The sequence below is a fragment of the Heloderma suspectum genome, chromosome 6, assembly GCF_057233095.1.
Source record: "Heloderma suspectum isolate Gila_16-S chromosome 6, 16-S_ref, whole genome shotgun sequence".
NCBI classification, from domain to species: domain Eukaryota; kingdom Metazoa; phylum Chordata; class Lepidosauria; order Squamata; family Helodermatidae; genus Heloderma; species Heloderma suspectum.
In genome coordinates, this window is record NC_139463.1 from 115,706,021 (window position 1) to 115,721,899 (window position 15,879).

Sequence of the window (15,879 nt, forward strand, 5' to 3'; positions counted from 1 at the left end):
ATTACCCTCTGCCAATAATTAGATTTAAATTCAATGTTTTTTACATTTATTTTTATTTTTTCTTCTTTTATTGTTGGTTTAATTTTGTTTTGGAAAATTAATTAAAAAAAATTTTAAAAATGGGGGAGTGTTTACATTTATCATCAATCAAAAAGGATCGCCACCCCCACACACACACACTCCACAGTTAACTCCATGTAACTACAGACATCTATTCCTTCTAGGGTATAATCAATTGCTAAGCTATGTACCTGATATTGCAGTGTTATGCTCACTGCACATTGGTGAGTGGTGAGGAATTCTGGGGTCACAGCACTTACACAAGTTTGGTTTCCTTTAGTAGAAGGTCACCGGATGTTTGTTGGAGTTTTGCAATATTTGCACTTATTTATAGGTATACAAGTCAAGCATAGGTGGAGACAAAGTTTAAACAGTCTCACTGACAGCCAAAGTCCACTGCTCCCTACCACATCTCTAGGGAAACAGTCAGTGCCATAAGATGTGTTCACAGCCCTAATTCAGTTCTCTGTGTTTCTGTGTCTTTCTCTATCTCAAACTGTAGTCTATGGTTCTTTCCAAGCACAAGACACAGTACCCCTCCTCCTATGTGGAGGAGGTTGGAAGCTGGATGAGTTATCTCTTGTGGCCATCACCTAGCCTTCTTAGCTCCCACAGAGACGCATCACTGGAACATCACGGGCTATCAACACTCCTTTGTCAAGTCCAGGTCCCGCCTCAGGACAGCCCAAGCTGATAGCAATCCCCATAACAGCCGTGAGATGGCCATGAGATGTAACAATACTAGTATATGCAGTTTGATTTCTGTAACAGCACCCAAAAAAGAAGTCTAACTATAGATATTGCTCTTCATTAGCATCCCCTAGAACTGACTTTTTGTTTTCTATCAACAGCGTGGTCTTCCTACGAAAGATGACCTTTCCGTAGAAAGATGATTCCACTCCAACTTGCTGTCTCTGAAATATTTCTTCATCTCTCTGTTCACTGAAAATCTTACACCCTTCACGGTGACCCTCCCTTTCCCCTGTTTTAGGAAGGCTTACGTTCCTTGTCTTTGATTCAAGAAGTATAAACCAACTATCGTTCCTCTAGAACAGGGGTCTGGAATCTTTTCACAGGCTGAGGGCCACATTCCCTCGTGGTGAGCCTCCCAGAGGGTGTGGCCAAAGAAAAAAAAAGGGCAGGGCAGCCCTGTACTCTTTCTCTCATCTGCATGCACCCACAGCCAGTCATACATATGCACACTCAAACATGCATTCATACACATGCACACATATGCAAAACACACCCCTAATACTCTCGCATTCACACTCTCTCTCTCTCACACACACACACACACACACACACTCCTACTCCTACGTATCTGCTTTTTTATCCCCATCGCTCCACTCTTCTACTCCACACCCCTCTTTATCAGCCTGGTGAAGCAAAGCACTCTGTCTCTTCTCCAGTAGCCGGATCAGCTTCCCCGCTGGCTGCAGAGAAAGTGCCAGTTGCAGGTATGGCCTGGGGCTAGTCTAGAATAAGGGAATCAGTTTTGTAAAGCACTACTTCTAGGAGTATAGTACACCAAATTCTGTGCTATCAACTTCAGGGTTTGCTGGGTGTCTTAAACTGGGGCCTGGTCCAGCCGGGACCCACACTAGAATCATAGAATAGTAGGGTTGGAAGGGGCCTACAAGGCCATCGAGTCCAACCCCCTGCTCAATGCAGGAATCCAAGTCAGAGCATCCCTGACAAATGGCTGTCTAGCCTCGTCTTGAAGGCCTCCAGTGTGGGAGAGCCCACCACCTCCCCAGGTAATTGGTTCCATTGCCGTATTGCTCTTACAGTCAGGAAGTTTTTCCTGATGTTCAGCCAGAATCTGGCTTCCTGTCACTGGAGCCCATTATTTCATGTCCTGCACACTGGGATGATCAAGAAGAGATCCTGGCCTTCTTCTCTGTGACAACCTTTCAAGTACTTGAAGAGCGCTATCATATCTCCCCTCAGTCTTCTCTTCTCAAGGCTAAACATGCCCAGTTTAGCTAACCAGATTCAAGAATACCAATATGACTCAAGTTGTGTGAAAGAATGATAAGAGTTTATTGATGGTAAATGGATGCAGAGAATAAAGCAAAGAATGCTTACACATCCTTAACTCTCAGCTCAGCTACCCTGGTTCCCAGGGAGGTGATGGATGCCATCCAACAGGGCTGGTTATCTGAGCAGGTGGTGCACCTTCCCCCTCTCAGACGAGGACAGGTAACAGGCCAATTTGCTCAGGATTTTATAGAGCAAGTCTTACTGAGTTAGAAAACTGTCAGGAAGCACACCCACACTCCCCTCTCCCCCCGCCTTTACCAGGGCCTTTCCCTCTTGGAACAGAGGAAGGACCATCAATGTAATAAATAATAATAATAGTCAGTTCAGAAAGTACAGACCGTGCAGAGCAGTGCAAGGCAACTACTGTGCATTGCCTGTTATTTTCTCTCAGTAGCAAAAAGTGTGGCCTTCACTGTATGTGAACACAGCTATGAGAACCAACCCTAAAATCACAAAAAATGGCCGACTGCTCTAGTAAACTAGTGTACTTACACTATTAAACACGGCTTATGCCTCTGGGTAAATTCACACCTGACTGCCCGCCATTTTTCCAAAACCAAATCCAATGTACTGGGCACTGCAATCTGAATCCCCCTGGCCTGGCCTGTTTGTCCATGGTTCAGGTAAACCCCCCAGCAACACCTCTCACTGACACTGGTCAAGTCGTAACTGCAGCACACCTTTTGCATACATGCCTAGATAATGTGAGAATTCGCTGGGCATGGCATGTACACCAGGCCTGGGCAACACATTATCATAGTAGTGGTGAGGGATGGGCTGGTCAGCCAGGTCACGTGGGAAGGGCCAGAAACCGTAGAGGGTGATGTGCTCACACAACTCTAAAGCCATGTTGACGAACATGAAGCCAGAGGAAAGGCGCCATGGCTTCAGGCCTTCTTTCTTCCAGTAATCACTTAGGTTGCCCAAGTAGTGTGGGTTCAGGAAGAAAGCTCGCTGCATTAAGCCAAAGTCCTCCATGGTGTACAAAACACGGTAGCTGAGATCACTGTGGCCCACGAAGGAGAAAGCAGGGATGAGGAAGAGGGCATCCCTGTAGGGGTGCAGAGCATCTACAAAAGGCTTCCTCCGGGCCTGCAGGTTCTTGTATCTGCAGGAGAAAAAGGAAAGGACAAGGAAGACACATTCAGAACATGAGGAGTGTAGTTCTCTACTTTGTGTTGTCACTAAAACTCCGAGGCCCACAAAGAGGAGCCAGTGGCAAAATGCTGCCTTGAAGGCAAGGCCAACTACCTCCTGCACCCCATGAATTATAGACTAGGATGGCCTGGCAATACATAAGCCCAAAGCTACAGCCGAGTTACTACAGATCAAGGATTCTAAGCACCAGTGGTCGCTCCAGGTTTTGAAGGGCAGTTGGGCAATGTGGCCTCAATGGGCCCCTCTCCCTCACTGAGTCTCCCTTCTTGCCACCATTGTCATCGGCTGCTGCTGCTGCTGCTCCTCATTGCTCCCCATTGCTACCACCTGCTTGCTTGCCAGGCCGAGAGCCAGCGGCAGCAGTGATGAGGAGAATGAGGAGACTCAGCGAGGGAGAGAGCCAAGGGGCAAGCAGGCACTGGCATCTCCTGCTCCTTCTTCACACCCAGACCACAGGTGAGAGGCAGATGAACACAAAGGTTGCAGGAGCTCTTGCCAGCGGTCCCCCAGCTGGGGAGTGCGCCCCCAGCAGGTGCCCAACTATGCCAACTCTTGATACCAGCCCTGCTAACCACCTAATTGAGAACAGGAGGGGGAAAGCCTCTTCTTGCCATTGTTAAACAACGGGTATGTGTGTGTGTGTGTGTGTGTGTGTGTGAGAGAGAGAGAGAGAGAGAGAGAGTACCTCTCACACACACCTTCTGCTCATCTCTGTAGATAGCAGATCACTGGTAGACTGGCTGGGAGGGGGGCACTTTGACAAGGCAGCAGCATCAGCCCCTCCCCTGTTTTCTCAAAGCACCAATGGAAACCAGCTGTCCATGTGTTCCTCTTGGCTAAGAGTAAACATTATCAGCATTGTAGCAGAACCAAGGCTCACAGGGCTAAAGTGCCAGGACTTTTTGATAGCAGGGGCGATGATGTCGTCTTCCCAGGCTTCAGGCAATCCTCAAGGTAGAAGGAGGGCGGGCAGTGGAATGGTTTTTCCCAGCAACATTGTTGATATTGTTATGTGCTTGGGGTCAATCTAAATTACCTTCCAGGGGTCCCTTGAAAGTCAGTGCCTCTGATTATAAAGAGACTGAGGATTCTCCCCAACTCTGTAACTCTTGAACAAGTAACCTATGTCCTGCTAGGCCAAGGGAAGCGGCCGAGCGAGGCCTGTGGTGTAGCAGGAAGTCTGGTTGGCAGAGGGTGGATGTAAGATGGAGGAGAGAGCTGATTTTGCCTCTCTGCAGTAAATCCCTAGGCAGTGGAGGGGGAGCAGGGATCTGTTGGACTGGTAATGTTATGGACCCCCACCTTGAGCTCAGTGTAAATAAACCTTTTATGAAAGAAATGCCACACGTCTCCAGTGTCCTCCTCCCCAAGGAACTGAAGTCTGAGTAAGTGCTCAAACGTCTCACCTCTCAGAAGTGGGGTGCAGGAGCATTAACAATATTGTTGTGAGCTATCCCTGTTGTAATGCAAAGTATTCTGGGGTGGTTTGATGTTGAATGGGCAATTAAGACCCATTCGCTTTACAAATGGCCTGCTCCTGGTGAAGGTGAGAATGGCAAGAACTAGTTCCTTGATATGGATCAACATGGTGACCTACATTTTTGGACTCTCCTTGAGGGCGTAACCGCGTAGGTATGGGCACTGCCATGATGACCGCCTGACTTCAAAATTTACCAGTATGCCACTGAACTTTACCTCGTTACCTCATGCACCACCTGACCATCCCTCGCCAGTCAAAATCCCAATCAGAACATGCCAACGTGAGTGGTCTGGATGGGGGAAGTTGAGCCTGGCTTGGACCCATCCTATATCTCAGCCTTCCCCAACCTGGTGGTCTCCAGATAAGAGCATACGATGAGCTGTGCTGCATCAGACCAAGGGTCCATCTAGTCCAGCATGCTGTTCACACAGTGGCCAACAACTGTTGACCGGGAACCCACAAGCAGGACACCAGTGCAGCAGCACCCTCCCACCCATGTTCCCCAGCAACCAGTGTAACTAGGCAAACTGCCTCTGATACTGGAGGTACTGGAGGTGGCTATTGCTACATTTTGGGGTAGCAAATTCCATAGTTTAACTATGTGCTGTGTGAAGAAGGACTTCCTTTTATCTGTCCTGAATCTCCCACCAACCAGCTTTGTTGATCTGTCCCTGGGTTCTCATATTATGAGAGTGGAAGAAAAAGTCTCCCTACCCACATTCTCCATGTCATGCATAATTTTGTACACATCTATTATGTCTCCCCTTACCCTCCTTTTTTCCAAGTTAAACAATCCTAGCTATTGTAACCTTTCCTCATCGGAGAGTTGCTCCAGCCCCTTCATCATTTTGGTGGTCCTTTTCTGCACTTTTTCCAGCTCTGCATATGTTCTTTTTAAGTGTGGTGACCTGGGGTCCATCTACATGGGAGGTTTTCTCCTGTGCGGCTATGGCTTAAAGTCATTAGGGACACATGACATCATGGCCACTCTGCAGCAAAGCCATCATTTCCAGCCTGAAACCTGGGGCCTGTCTTCATGGGTGACTTGTTGCGGATTGGGACTGTTTGGGGGTCTTTTGCGGCACATGATGTCGTGGCCAGTCTGCGGCCTGGGGTGGCTGCAGGGTTTACGTGTGGGGAACCCACATTTTTGCAGAGTACTTTTACTCCATTGTTTTTCTTTAATTTGGTTCAGCTGCTGTGTGCCCATCCTTCCATTTTAAATTTGACACGATCGGGCATTCCTAGGGGTGTATCTTTCACCTGGCCATGGCCTTGGTAACCTAGATAACTAGCCTGCCTTTCCAACTAATCAAAGCTGGAGTGCTCTTCCGTGCCTTCAGAATCGCGCTGTACTTCCTTTTTGCCAGTGGGAGTAACTAGCCTCCATTTCCCAGCCCGTCCCCCTTGACAGCTGTGATTATGGGCTTCTCTGATGCTTGTGTTACTTCCCCACTTCTCTACATGGAGGGAAAGGGCTGGCTGGAGTTGCCTCCCTCTGCTTGTGCTGCTGCTGCTACCTCTGCTGGCCACCTCCTCTCCTGCATTCTTTAGTTTTCACTGTATTGCTGTATCGATACAGCGTAATACTGGGGCTGCAGGCTCCTGGCCGCCTCCTCTCGCGAGATAGCTACTACTTAAAACAGCACAGCTCTGATTTTCTCAGTGGGAAAAAGATGCTACAGATTCTCAATGGGGAGAAAGCAGGCAACAGAGGCTGCAGACTGAGAATGGGTGAAGCGGCTAAATCGAGGTATTTACTCCCTGGAAGTGTGTAACTGCGGTTTTATGGGCAACACAGGCTGCAGACTGTCAATGAGTGAAGAGGCTAGATCCCTGTATTTACTCCCTAGAAAAGGAGAAACGGGATAGGAGCTCTGACTCCCTGACTATTGGCTGGAATAGGGTGAAATTGCGCTGGTGGGGTGCTCTCATGGGGAGCCTTCAGATGCTGTCAGGGATAACAACATGGTAGCCGGTGGGAGCCTGCTCAGGGGTGGAAACAAGCCTCTCTCATTGGTTGAGCACCACCTGTTGGGTTGATGGCATTTAGTTCTATTCCCCCCACCCAAGCTGGAAGTATGTCACTTTCAAGTGCTGTGTGATGCCTGAAAAGCGGATTTTTATAGTACGGTACACTCAGCTTTTCTTGCTTCATGTGTCCCTGATGGACCAAAGCCAACTCCATGAAAATCCGGATAGTACTCCAACGCGCATCTCATTCTGTTGTTGTGAAGATTCCCCCCCCCGAGTCTTTTCAGAGATGTTCCGTGCTGCATTTTCCCTTTATGCCAGCTTCCACCCACTTCCAGTGCAGTGTCCCCAAATTAAATGCAGCTTCTTATGTGTTTTTTTTTGGGGGGGGTGTTCTGCTGTTGCATCACCATAGGTGGGCTGCCCCTTTTGTTTTTGTTTTTTTCCCACTGCATCCCTGCTTTTTGGAATGGTGGCAGTTGGGGTTTGGGGAACTCATTGCCCTCAAGTGTACTTGATCAAAGACCAGAACTCCCACCAACGGTTAAACACAAGCTGTACATCCCTACTCAGAAGTACGGGAACAGCTGGTTGCCCCAGTTTAATTTTTAATTTCATTTGCTCCACTTCAATTTTTTTTGAGGGCACCAGGTTGGGGAAGTAACAGGTTGTCTCCTCGCATATCACTGAGCACAGAAAGGGGGACTGTGGAGGGAATCGAGCCTGTTATTCTCAATGGGCACTCATGTCCCATCATTTGCTGCTGCGATTCTGTGCATTTTACTGTGCTGTTTTGGGGCTTTGTTTCCCATTGCTTAACTCTCCTGCCATTCTTATTCATTAAAGCGACAGTGGGCTGTTTCGGGGCTTCAGAGTTTCCATATTGCTTCGTTCCACAGGCAGAGTAACTCACCTGCCTTTCTCATTCATTGAAACAACAGCGCACTGTTTCAGGGCTTCAGTATTGCTTCTTTCCACAGGCAGAATAACTATCCTGCCTTCTTCATTCCTAAAAGTGCTGTTTCAGGGGGAACTAGCCCTTCTCTCCCATTCATAAAAGTGTAGGCAGGAGGAGCAGGCTTAGTTCGTGGCCAGGAAAGCCTGCTGCTGGCTTAGGGGAAACAACTGGATTACTTCCCCATGAAACTTCCCTGAGCAGAGGAGCATAGACAGGGGCGGGGAGCAAACTTTTCTCATTGGCTGAGCAGCATCAATGGGGTTGATGATGTTCACTTCTACTAGGGACTCCATCCAGTCTACCCTGAAGTAAGGCGATTTCAACGGAAGTTGACCTTTGTTAAGCGGGGTTTTAGGTACTGTTTACTCCGCTTTTCTTGCTTCATGTGCCACTGATGGACCTCAACCGATTTCATGAAAATCCAGATTATACCCCAGTGCAATTCTCATTCTATTCTCATGTAGACACCCCCAGAACTGTACACAGTATTCTAAGTGTGGTCATACCATAGAATTGTATAAAGGCTGTATGATATTGGCAGTTTTATTCTCAGTTCCCTTCCTAATTATGCCTAACATGGAGCAGGGCTGGCTAGAGGATGCTGGGAGTTGTAGTCCAACACATCCGAAGGGCACCAGGTTGGGAAAGACTGCTGCATCTGAAGTGGTAAGCAACCTCTTATCATTTGGACCACTTTGGGTACCAAAGGGTGTCAGTCTGGGGAGAAAGGATATAAAAGGTCCAGTAATAACTTCTGGACTTGGTCTGTCCTGTTCTGAAGACCACATTCTCAGCCCTCCAGCCCCAAAGACATCTTGCCTCCCCCTTTTGGGCTTGATCTTTCCAAAAGCTGTGGTGCCAGGGACCTTGGTTAGACATTTACTCATCTATTAATGCTAGGTTTGTTATTTAGTAAGGACTGCGCTTCTGTATGCACTGTTTAATTGTGTGCATCTAACAAAGCATTAAACTGAACCTTGAGTCTGTGTTCATTGAAGTCAACCCTGGTAAAAAAGAATAAGAGGTGCTTGCAAAAGAAGAGATTCCACCAGTTAGGACTGATTTCCCGGGGCAACCTCTGGCCTGCAAGTGACAGGCAATCTGTTAAGGATAACAGCATGTGCATTCTTCTAGATAGCTTTGGGCCCCCTGTTCCTCAGTTTATCAATTAACCACGTGTCACTGTGATCACACTAACCCAAACAAGCCAATTGTATCAGGCAGAGTAAGCACATTTCTGCATTTCCCCATCCCCTTACTTCAAGTGAAGAATGCTGGGGTTGACAGTCATCAGGGTTGTCTTGGTTCCCACATCTTCAGAGAAGGTCATCGGAGGCAGGTTGAACCTGGATTGGGGTGGCGTGGCATGGCGTGGGAGTAGAAAAGAGGTACCACAGTCAGTATCAGATGTAAATCTGTTTTGCTGTTTTGGATCTTCTAAATAAAAACAAAAAAGTGGGTAGATCTGCTGTAGTATTAAAAGCTTTTCTGGAACGGACATAATTTGTTCCCCTAGTTTTCATGGAGAAGTCAGACAGACAATGCTAGCCCATTCCATTCCAGGGTTCTTCATGTTGTCTCCCCATCTTTTTGCAGGTCTGATTGTGATGGTTTCTTTATTTTCTTATAGCAGTGCCAACCAGTCCAATGTGGATTCACAATGCACTATTGTGAGGTATTGTCTCTTTAATTGATAGCTTCCTCCTTGCCACTTCCTTTTAATGTGGATTCTACTCCTGTATTTAGCTGATCCCTAATCACCTGCGCTGCAGCATCCTTAAATCAGCCCTTAATTAGTCTATTCTTGTTTCCCAGTGTGTGTGTGGGGGGGGGGGGGCTATGTCTTAATCCCTACTTTCCTCTTTACAGCCATAGCAAATGCTCATTAATGGTGATTAAAAAAAAATTAAATCAGCAATTGCTTTGGCTGCAAAGAAGAAACTATCCATTAAAGTCCCAGCCCATGTGAGGAACAGGAAATGAGTTATGAGCTGATTCAGGAATGCCAAAGCTTCAAGTGAGCAGCAACAAATGGATTAAAGGGGCAGAAGTCCCAAAGCTGTTTTAAAATGAAAGGGCAAAGAGGAAACTACTAATTAAAGGGCCAGTTGCCAGGGGAAGTAAGACTTTTCCAAGACTTTTAAAGATACTGAGATCTTGCTTGCGGGTTATAAGAGTTCTGCAATGCCCATCCATGCAGACATATGTTTACTCAGAAGTAAGACCCATTCTGTGAAGTGGAAGTACCATTATAATTCTGTTTCCAGCTGGAAAAGCAGTGCCTCAGTAGCACTAAATGACCCTAGTGTGGAGGCAACTGAGCCTTTCAAGTAAGTGACTGTACTGAGGACAGCAGGGGAGTCCTACATAAGCTGCTTTCAGTCTCCCAAAGGAAAAGCAGGATATACAGTAATAGGTAATAAATGAACCATCCCCAATTTTAGCTTGAGAGAGGCCCAAGGCTCAGTGGCCACATGCAGGCAGAAGGTCCTGGGTTTAATCCCTGGCATATCCAATCAAAGGACCGCAGATAAAAAGGCTGGGAGTTGCCTCTGTCTGCCCCACACCTTGGAAAGGGGCTGCCAGTAGCAGCAGGCAATACTGGGCTAAATGGACCAGTGTCCTGAGCCAGTAACAGGCCGTAGCTCAGTGGTAGAGCCCCAGCTTTGTGTGCAGAAGATCCCAGGTCAGTCTCTGGCGTCTCCAGGGAGAGCTGGAAATTCCTGTCTGGAAGTCTGGAAAGCAGCTGCCAGTCAGTGTCAACGCTACCGGGCTATATGGACACATGGCTTGATTCGGGATAAGGCAGCATTGTCTGTTCCAGGCTAAGGGTGCGCTTCCTCCATGCGGAATCAGTACCCAACGTCACGTGTGATCCCGCCCATCAGTAGTGCCGCCATCGCCCTCCAAGAAAGAAAGTTACCTGACTATCAGGTCTGCCTGGTCGATCTCATGGCCACAGCGGCTGTTTTTTAGGATTCCACCATTGCCCACCACAGCGCAACGTCGATATCGAGATCCTGAGAAGGGCGATCTCTGGATTTTTGTTAGTATTGTTGTCGGAGGAGAGGGTGGTGGGGAAACAGAATTAAAAATATTTACATTGGTTAAATGTCTTTGGCTGAAACACACCCAGGGGATAATATATTTTATACATTATAGAAGAGGAAAGTGCACATGGTTGAATATTATCCTGGAATGTATAATTCTCTACACTGCAGACTTAACCCGTCATTCTATTAGTCTGTTCTGCATTGTCATTCTGCCTTGAATTTGGATATATAATGTTAGTTTCAGCATAAATCGCTACGTCCCAGATTCTATCAAACCAGCCCAACACAGCCTGGAACAAAGGATTTTTTCCAATAAGAGGCAATCAGAATATTGACTTCTATCAAGAAAAATTGAACACCATTTCATTATCAACCAGTTTCAAGCCCACATGACTATGATTCAATCCTAAGGTAATTTCTGTCCCATAATTTGTTCAATGTAGGATAACGCATCTCAGAACAGATATCACAGAGCTAGAAAAGTTGCAGAGAAAGGCATACCAGACGATGAACAGATTGGAGCACCTTCCCTATGAGCTAAAGCAGTGGAGGCTGGTGGCGCTGATATTAGCGGGGTGACAAATTCCCCCCGTTTCTGGGTTTCAGTCAGAACTCTAAAGGAGCTATCCAAGGGGCTTTAGAACACCAAAGGAGTTTAGAACTCTTTAGGAGCTATCCAAGGGGCTTTAGAACTCCAAAGGAGTTTAGAACTCTTTAGGAGCTATCCAAGAGGCTTTAGAACGCTAAAGGAGTTTAGAATGCTAAAGGAGTTTAGAACTCTTTAGGAGCTATCCAAGGGGCTTTAGAACTCTAAAGCAGTTTAGAACTCTTTAGGAGCTATCCAAGGGGCTCTAGAACTCTAAAGGAGTTTAGAACTCTAAAGGAGCTATCCAAGGTGCTTTAGAACTCTAAAGGAGTTTAGAACTCTTTAGGAGCTATCCAAGGTGTTTCATGCCTTATATAGCTCCTTTAGAGTTCGGACTGGTTCTGACTGAAATCCGGAGCAGATTTGTCGCCCCACTGACAACGGAGCTGCCAGCCTCCACTGAGTTAAAGCGATCTGGGGCTGTTTCATCTACTTTTGTTTGGGTTAGGAAAAGCCAATGCCCAAGTCAAGGGATTAAATGCTCGGTTGTTTTGAACTGAAAAATGGTGGAGTCAAGGCTTGAAGATCCACCACACTTTGAATTTATGCAGAATTCCATCTCTGATCCATCTTGCTATGAACAGATCCCTGAGAGGCATATTATGCAAACCTAGCATAGCCGTTATTGTTGGATTGATCCAAGAAATCCATGGTGAATTGGGCAAAGCCTCCTTTGCACGTAGGTATGTATGAAGATGCCTTATATCACGTCGGACCATTGGCTCATGTCATTCAGTATACTGTCTACCCTGGCCAGCAGCATCTCCAAGTAGCGGGCTGAGGTCTTCCCAGCCTGCTACCCATGTTCCTTTAAGTGCTGATGCCCAGGAATGAACCTGGGACCTTCTCCATGCAAGGCATGTGCTCCAGCACTGAGCTCCAGCCCTTGCCCCCATCTCTGGCTCCTTTCCTACCTTGTTCCAAAAAGCAAATGTAACCAAATTCCCCCACCTCCGGCATCAGGTCAAACAGCTCAGGCTTCACTGGCAACTTCTTCCCTTTGTTCCCATCGAAGGTGATGTTTGATCCCAGTGGTGTGTTTTCCTTGGTTACTGCTAGCCAGAAGGAAGCATTGCAACATAGCGCTAGTCTTTCCCTGCAACAGGATGGGACCAGGGTTAGGGTTACCTTGGGAAACTCTGTTTATTCTCCTGATAGCCACAGGAAAGACACAAATAAACCTTCCAACCTTAACCTGGGAGAGTCTTGGAAACATCGAATTTGTGAAATCCATATTTGTGTAATATCTTTATTAGGCCAACCTAAAGATCCCAAAAAATGTGCAAGCTTTTGAAACCTCCAGATCATCAGGCAATATGTTATAAAAAGCAGATTAGGGGGGCAGGGATAGGGGAGGAAAACAACCTGACTTAATGGTGAAGTCTCAGGGCTTTTCTACACAAGGCATTTATAGTGCACTTGTCATTCCCTGCTCATGGTTGCTTACAGGTTCTGAAGGTGATGTCGTGACCCTCCCATTTTGCTTCTGTGTCTAGCCAGCACTTTTGGCGAGTTTTTTTAGAGCAGGGAAAATGCAGCATTTAATTGTGAAAGTGAAAGAAAGCATGATTTCCTCTTGTCTATTTGCAGTATTCTGCTATTCCACAGTGCCATCTAGAGGTTATGTAGCAGAAAAGCAGGAAAGGAAAAGCTCCTCCTGTAGCACTCGAAGCTCAATTCTGCGATGAAACCAAAAGTAGATACAGCAGATTAATAGCCTTGTGTCGAAAAGCTCACATTGTCTGCATGTTCAGAGTCCTAAGATGGAACAGTGAGGGAAGAGGGGTCTGCAAACATTCAAATTAGGCTCTGCAGGTCAGGTGATGGTTCCAGGTAGGACCTGCTGCTGCCTTTAGGGCTGCTGGGATGAAAAAAGGGGAAAATGTTGGATGCTCCATTTTTTAAAATATAAAATCCAGCTGTTCTCAGAAGTGTTTTCCGTCCTGGGCAAACATGAAAATTGTGGGGGCCATAAGAAGAAGTTCCACTCCCAGCAGCCCCAAGGGGGAGTCGTATATGTTCCTGTGGCTGAAATCCATCTTAACAGGCCCCCGGGTGAGCAGGTGAGTGAATGGTATAATTACCTGTATTGGGCCACTGCGGTGGCATTGGGTTTCCAGGGGCATTTCTGGGTGAGCAGCAGATGCTCCAGTATTCTCCTATCCTCTGTTTGGAGTTTCCAATTTTTAATGGCATGAACCCATGGCTCATCGCTAGCTCCCTTGTGAAAATGAACACTGCCAGTAACCAAGAGAGAGACAACAAAGGGCCATTTAGTATTCATCCAATAGGACTTAACTTTCCGAATATGACTGCGTGGAACTGCACATGAGCAGGGCCGGCCTTACCATGAAGCAGAATGAGGCTGCTGCCTCAGGCAGCGGATTTCAAAGAGCAGCAAATGGTTAGCTATGCAGCTTGTTAATATTGTATTTTTACTGCCAGAGATGAGGGGAGGCACTTGTGGGATTTTCTGCCTCATGTGCCCAAATAATATGCCTGGCTTTGCATCCTATGAACCTTGACTTGGGTGGGTGAGGGGTGCCATTTGTCTGCCTCAGGCAGCAAAATGTCTTGGGGCAGCCCTGCCCATGAGATCTAGTATGTCAAAGCAGAACTCAGAATGTTTGTTTAAAGCAGGTTTCTAGCTCTCACGGCCTCCTACTTTCCCGCTTTTCACATTATCATTATATTCAATAACAACAGGTTGGCGTCAAAAGCAGGATTCTTTTCCTGACAGGACTCCCACGCCTGTAACAGCTGAGTGGCAGGCAGACATTCAGTCATTTCATCCTTCTGAGGCATCTTCACCCAATGAATTTCAGCCTGTCAGGTAGTTGTTAAAAAGCACAGGACCCTTTCTGGGAGAAGTACCAATGCTAGGTACTCCTGAGCTGCTTGCTGAAGTGAGCGTTAGCAGTGTAGGACTCTCTCAAATGGTATATCTAGGAAAACAAAGCCGAGTCTACGCCTTTGCGGATGATCTTTTCTCCAGAAAAGGAAAAAAGAGAGAGAAAAAAGAGGAGAAATCCAAATGTGTCTGCTATATCATGAGAAATATCTGTTGCTGGCATGTGGGAATCTTCCCTAACTATTCAGTTCAGTCATTTTGATATGGCCCCTTAGGAAAAAAAAGAGTTAGTGTAGTTTAGTTTCACTTTCCATTGTGTTTTTGTCAACTGTTCGGCCTAGGCAGGAACCAGAGGAAGCCTCGCCCTGGCGCTAATGAAGTTCTCAACCTTTATTACCATGTCTCTGGAAAAGTCCCCATAGAGATTCCCTGTTTGTACTTTGTGATAAAGACAGGCTAGGGGAGAAAAAATACCTGATTTGGATTTGGCCCAAATTTTGGCCCAAATCCCCTAATCTAAAGTTTTTAAGGGTGCAATCCTATGCATATTTAGACAGAAAAAAGTCCTACAACTCCCATGCTGGCTGGGGAATGCTGGGAGTTGTAGGACTTTTTTCTGTCAAAACATTTATTATATTTATTTTTATTTATTTATAGCATTTATATCCTGCCTTCCCCCCACCCCCCTTGCAAGGAACCCAAGATGGCTTACATTCTCCTCCTCCTCTCCATTTTATCCTGAGCCATAATTTTACTGCGATTGGGGCTTACTGAGTTTACAATTATCTTTCCTTGCCAGTTTACCCATCTTGAAATCAGCTGCTTGGTTTTGGCTATGCTTTAGGGGCGAAACAAATTGCTTTGGGGAGGGGTGGGGGTGGGGAGAAGAGAACTGGACCAGCTGCCACTTTGTTTTCCCCAGTGGCTGCCTCCTTGGCAGCAATTGAATATTTACTAGACATGCATAGGATCATGCTGTTAATCTGATCCCCCGGCACGGGACTGCTTTCAAATAAAGCATCTTCAGGATTTTTCTTTTTTGTAAGACACTCATGTAAAAAACCAGAAAATTCCAAAGAGAAAAAAGCATTTCTCCTAGTAGTTAAGACTTACAGGGTTGAATGGAATGGTACGTGCTGGCCTGTTTCGCATATAAGGCAGACCTTGGATTTATTTAACCCATGTTTTTTTGTCCTCTCCAGGGCTTGTCCAGCAGATGAGAGAACAAATTGTGGGTTGTTTTCCCAGGCCCTGGGTTGTTTGGTTTCCCTCTTCCTTTGCCCGCTCCCTGCCTGTATCCTAAACACCTTTGTGGCACTGTAGTACTTGCATGTGGACTGGCTGGGTTACCAGAGTTGGCATTCTTCAGGGCTACAGGGTATGTCAACAGTTCCAAATAAGACCTTGCTACGCCGCATGGAGCCTTAGTTGTTTATGTGCCGTACCTGCGCTAGAGACGATATGCTGCCACCTACACAGAGCAGCTGTTAAGCAGGGGTGAGCAACTTGTGGCCCTCCAGCAAATGTTTTGGCCTACAGCTTACATCATCCATCACCATTGGCTATGCTGGCTTGGGCTGCTGGGGGTTGCAGGTAGTGGAGGCTGGTGGCTCTGATTTCGGTGGGGCTGTAAATCCATTCTGGGTTTCGGTCAGA

General features: G+C 46.7%; 1 protein-coding gene across 1 annotated transcript in view; it reads right to left on the bottom strand.

Annotated features, from left to right (window-relative positions):
* Positions 1 to 2,081: 2,081 nt before the first annotated feature.
* Positions 2,082 to 15,879, bottom strand: part of LOC146342681 (alpha-N-acetylneuraminide alpha-2,8-sialyltransferase-like) — a 33,765-nt gene continuing 19,967 nt past the window's right edge. Inside the window, exons 4-8 of the mRNA XM_084806222.1 lie at positions 13,457 to 13,609; positions 12,324 to 12,468; positions 10,597 to 10,709; positions 8,933 to 9,019; positions 2,082 to 3,211 (exon numbers count right to left, since the gene is read on the bottom strand). Coding sequence (XP_084662348.1) covers positions 2,749 to 3,211; positions 8,933 to 9,019; positions 10,597 to 10,709; positions 12,324 to 12,468; positions 13,457 to 13,609 — 961 coding nt within the window. The 3' untranslated portion in view covers positions 2,082 to 2,748. The remainder of the gene's footprint in view (positions 3,212 to 8,932; positions 9,020 to 10,596; positions 10,710 to 12,323; positions 12,469 to 13,456; positions 13,610 to 15,879) is intronic.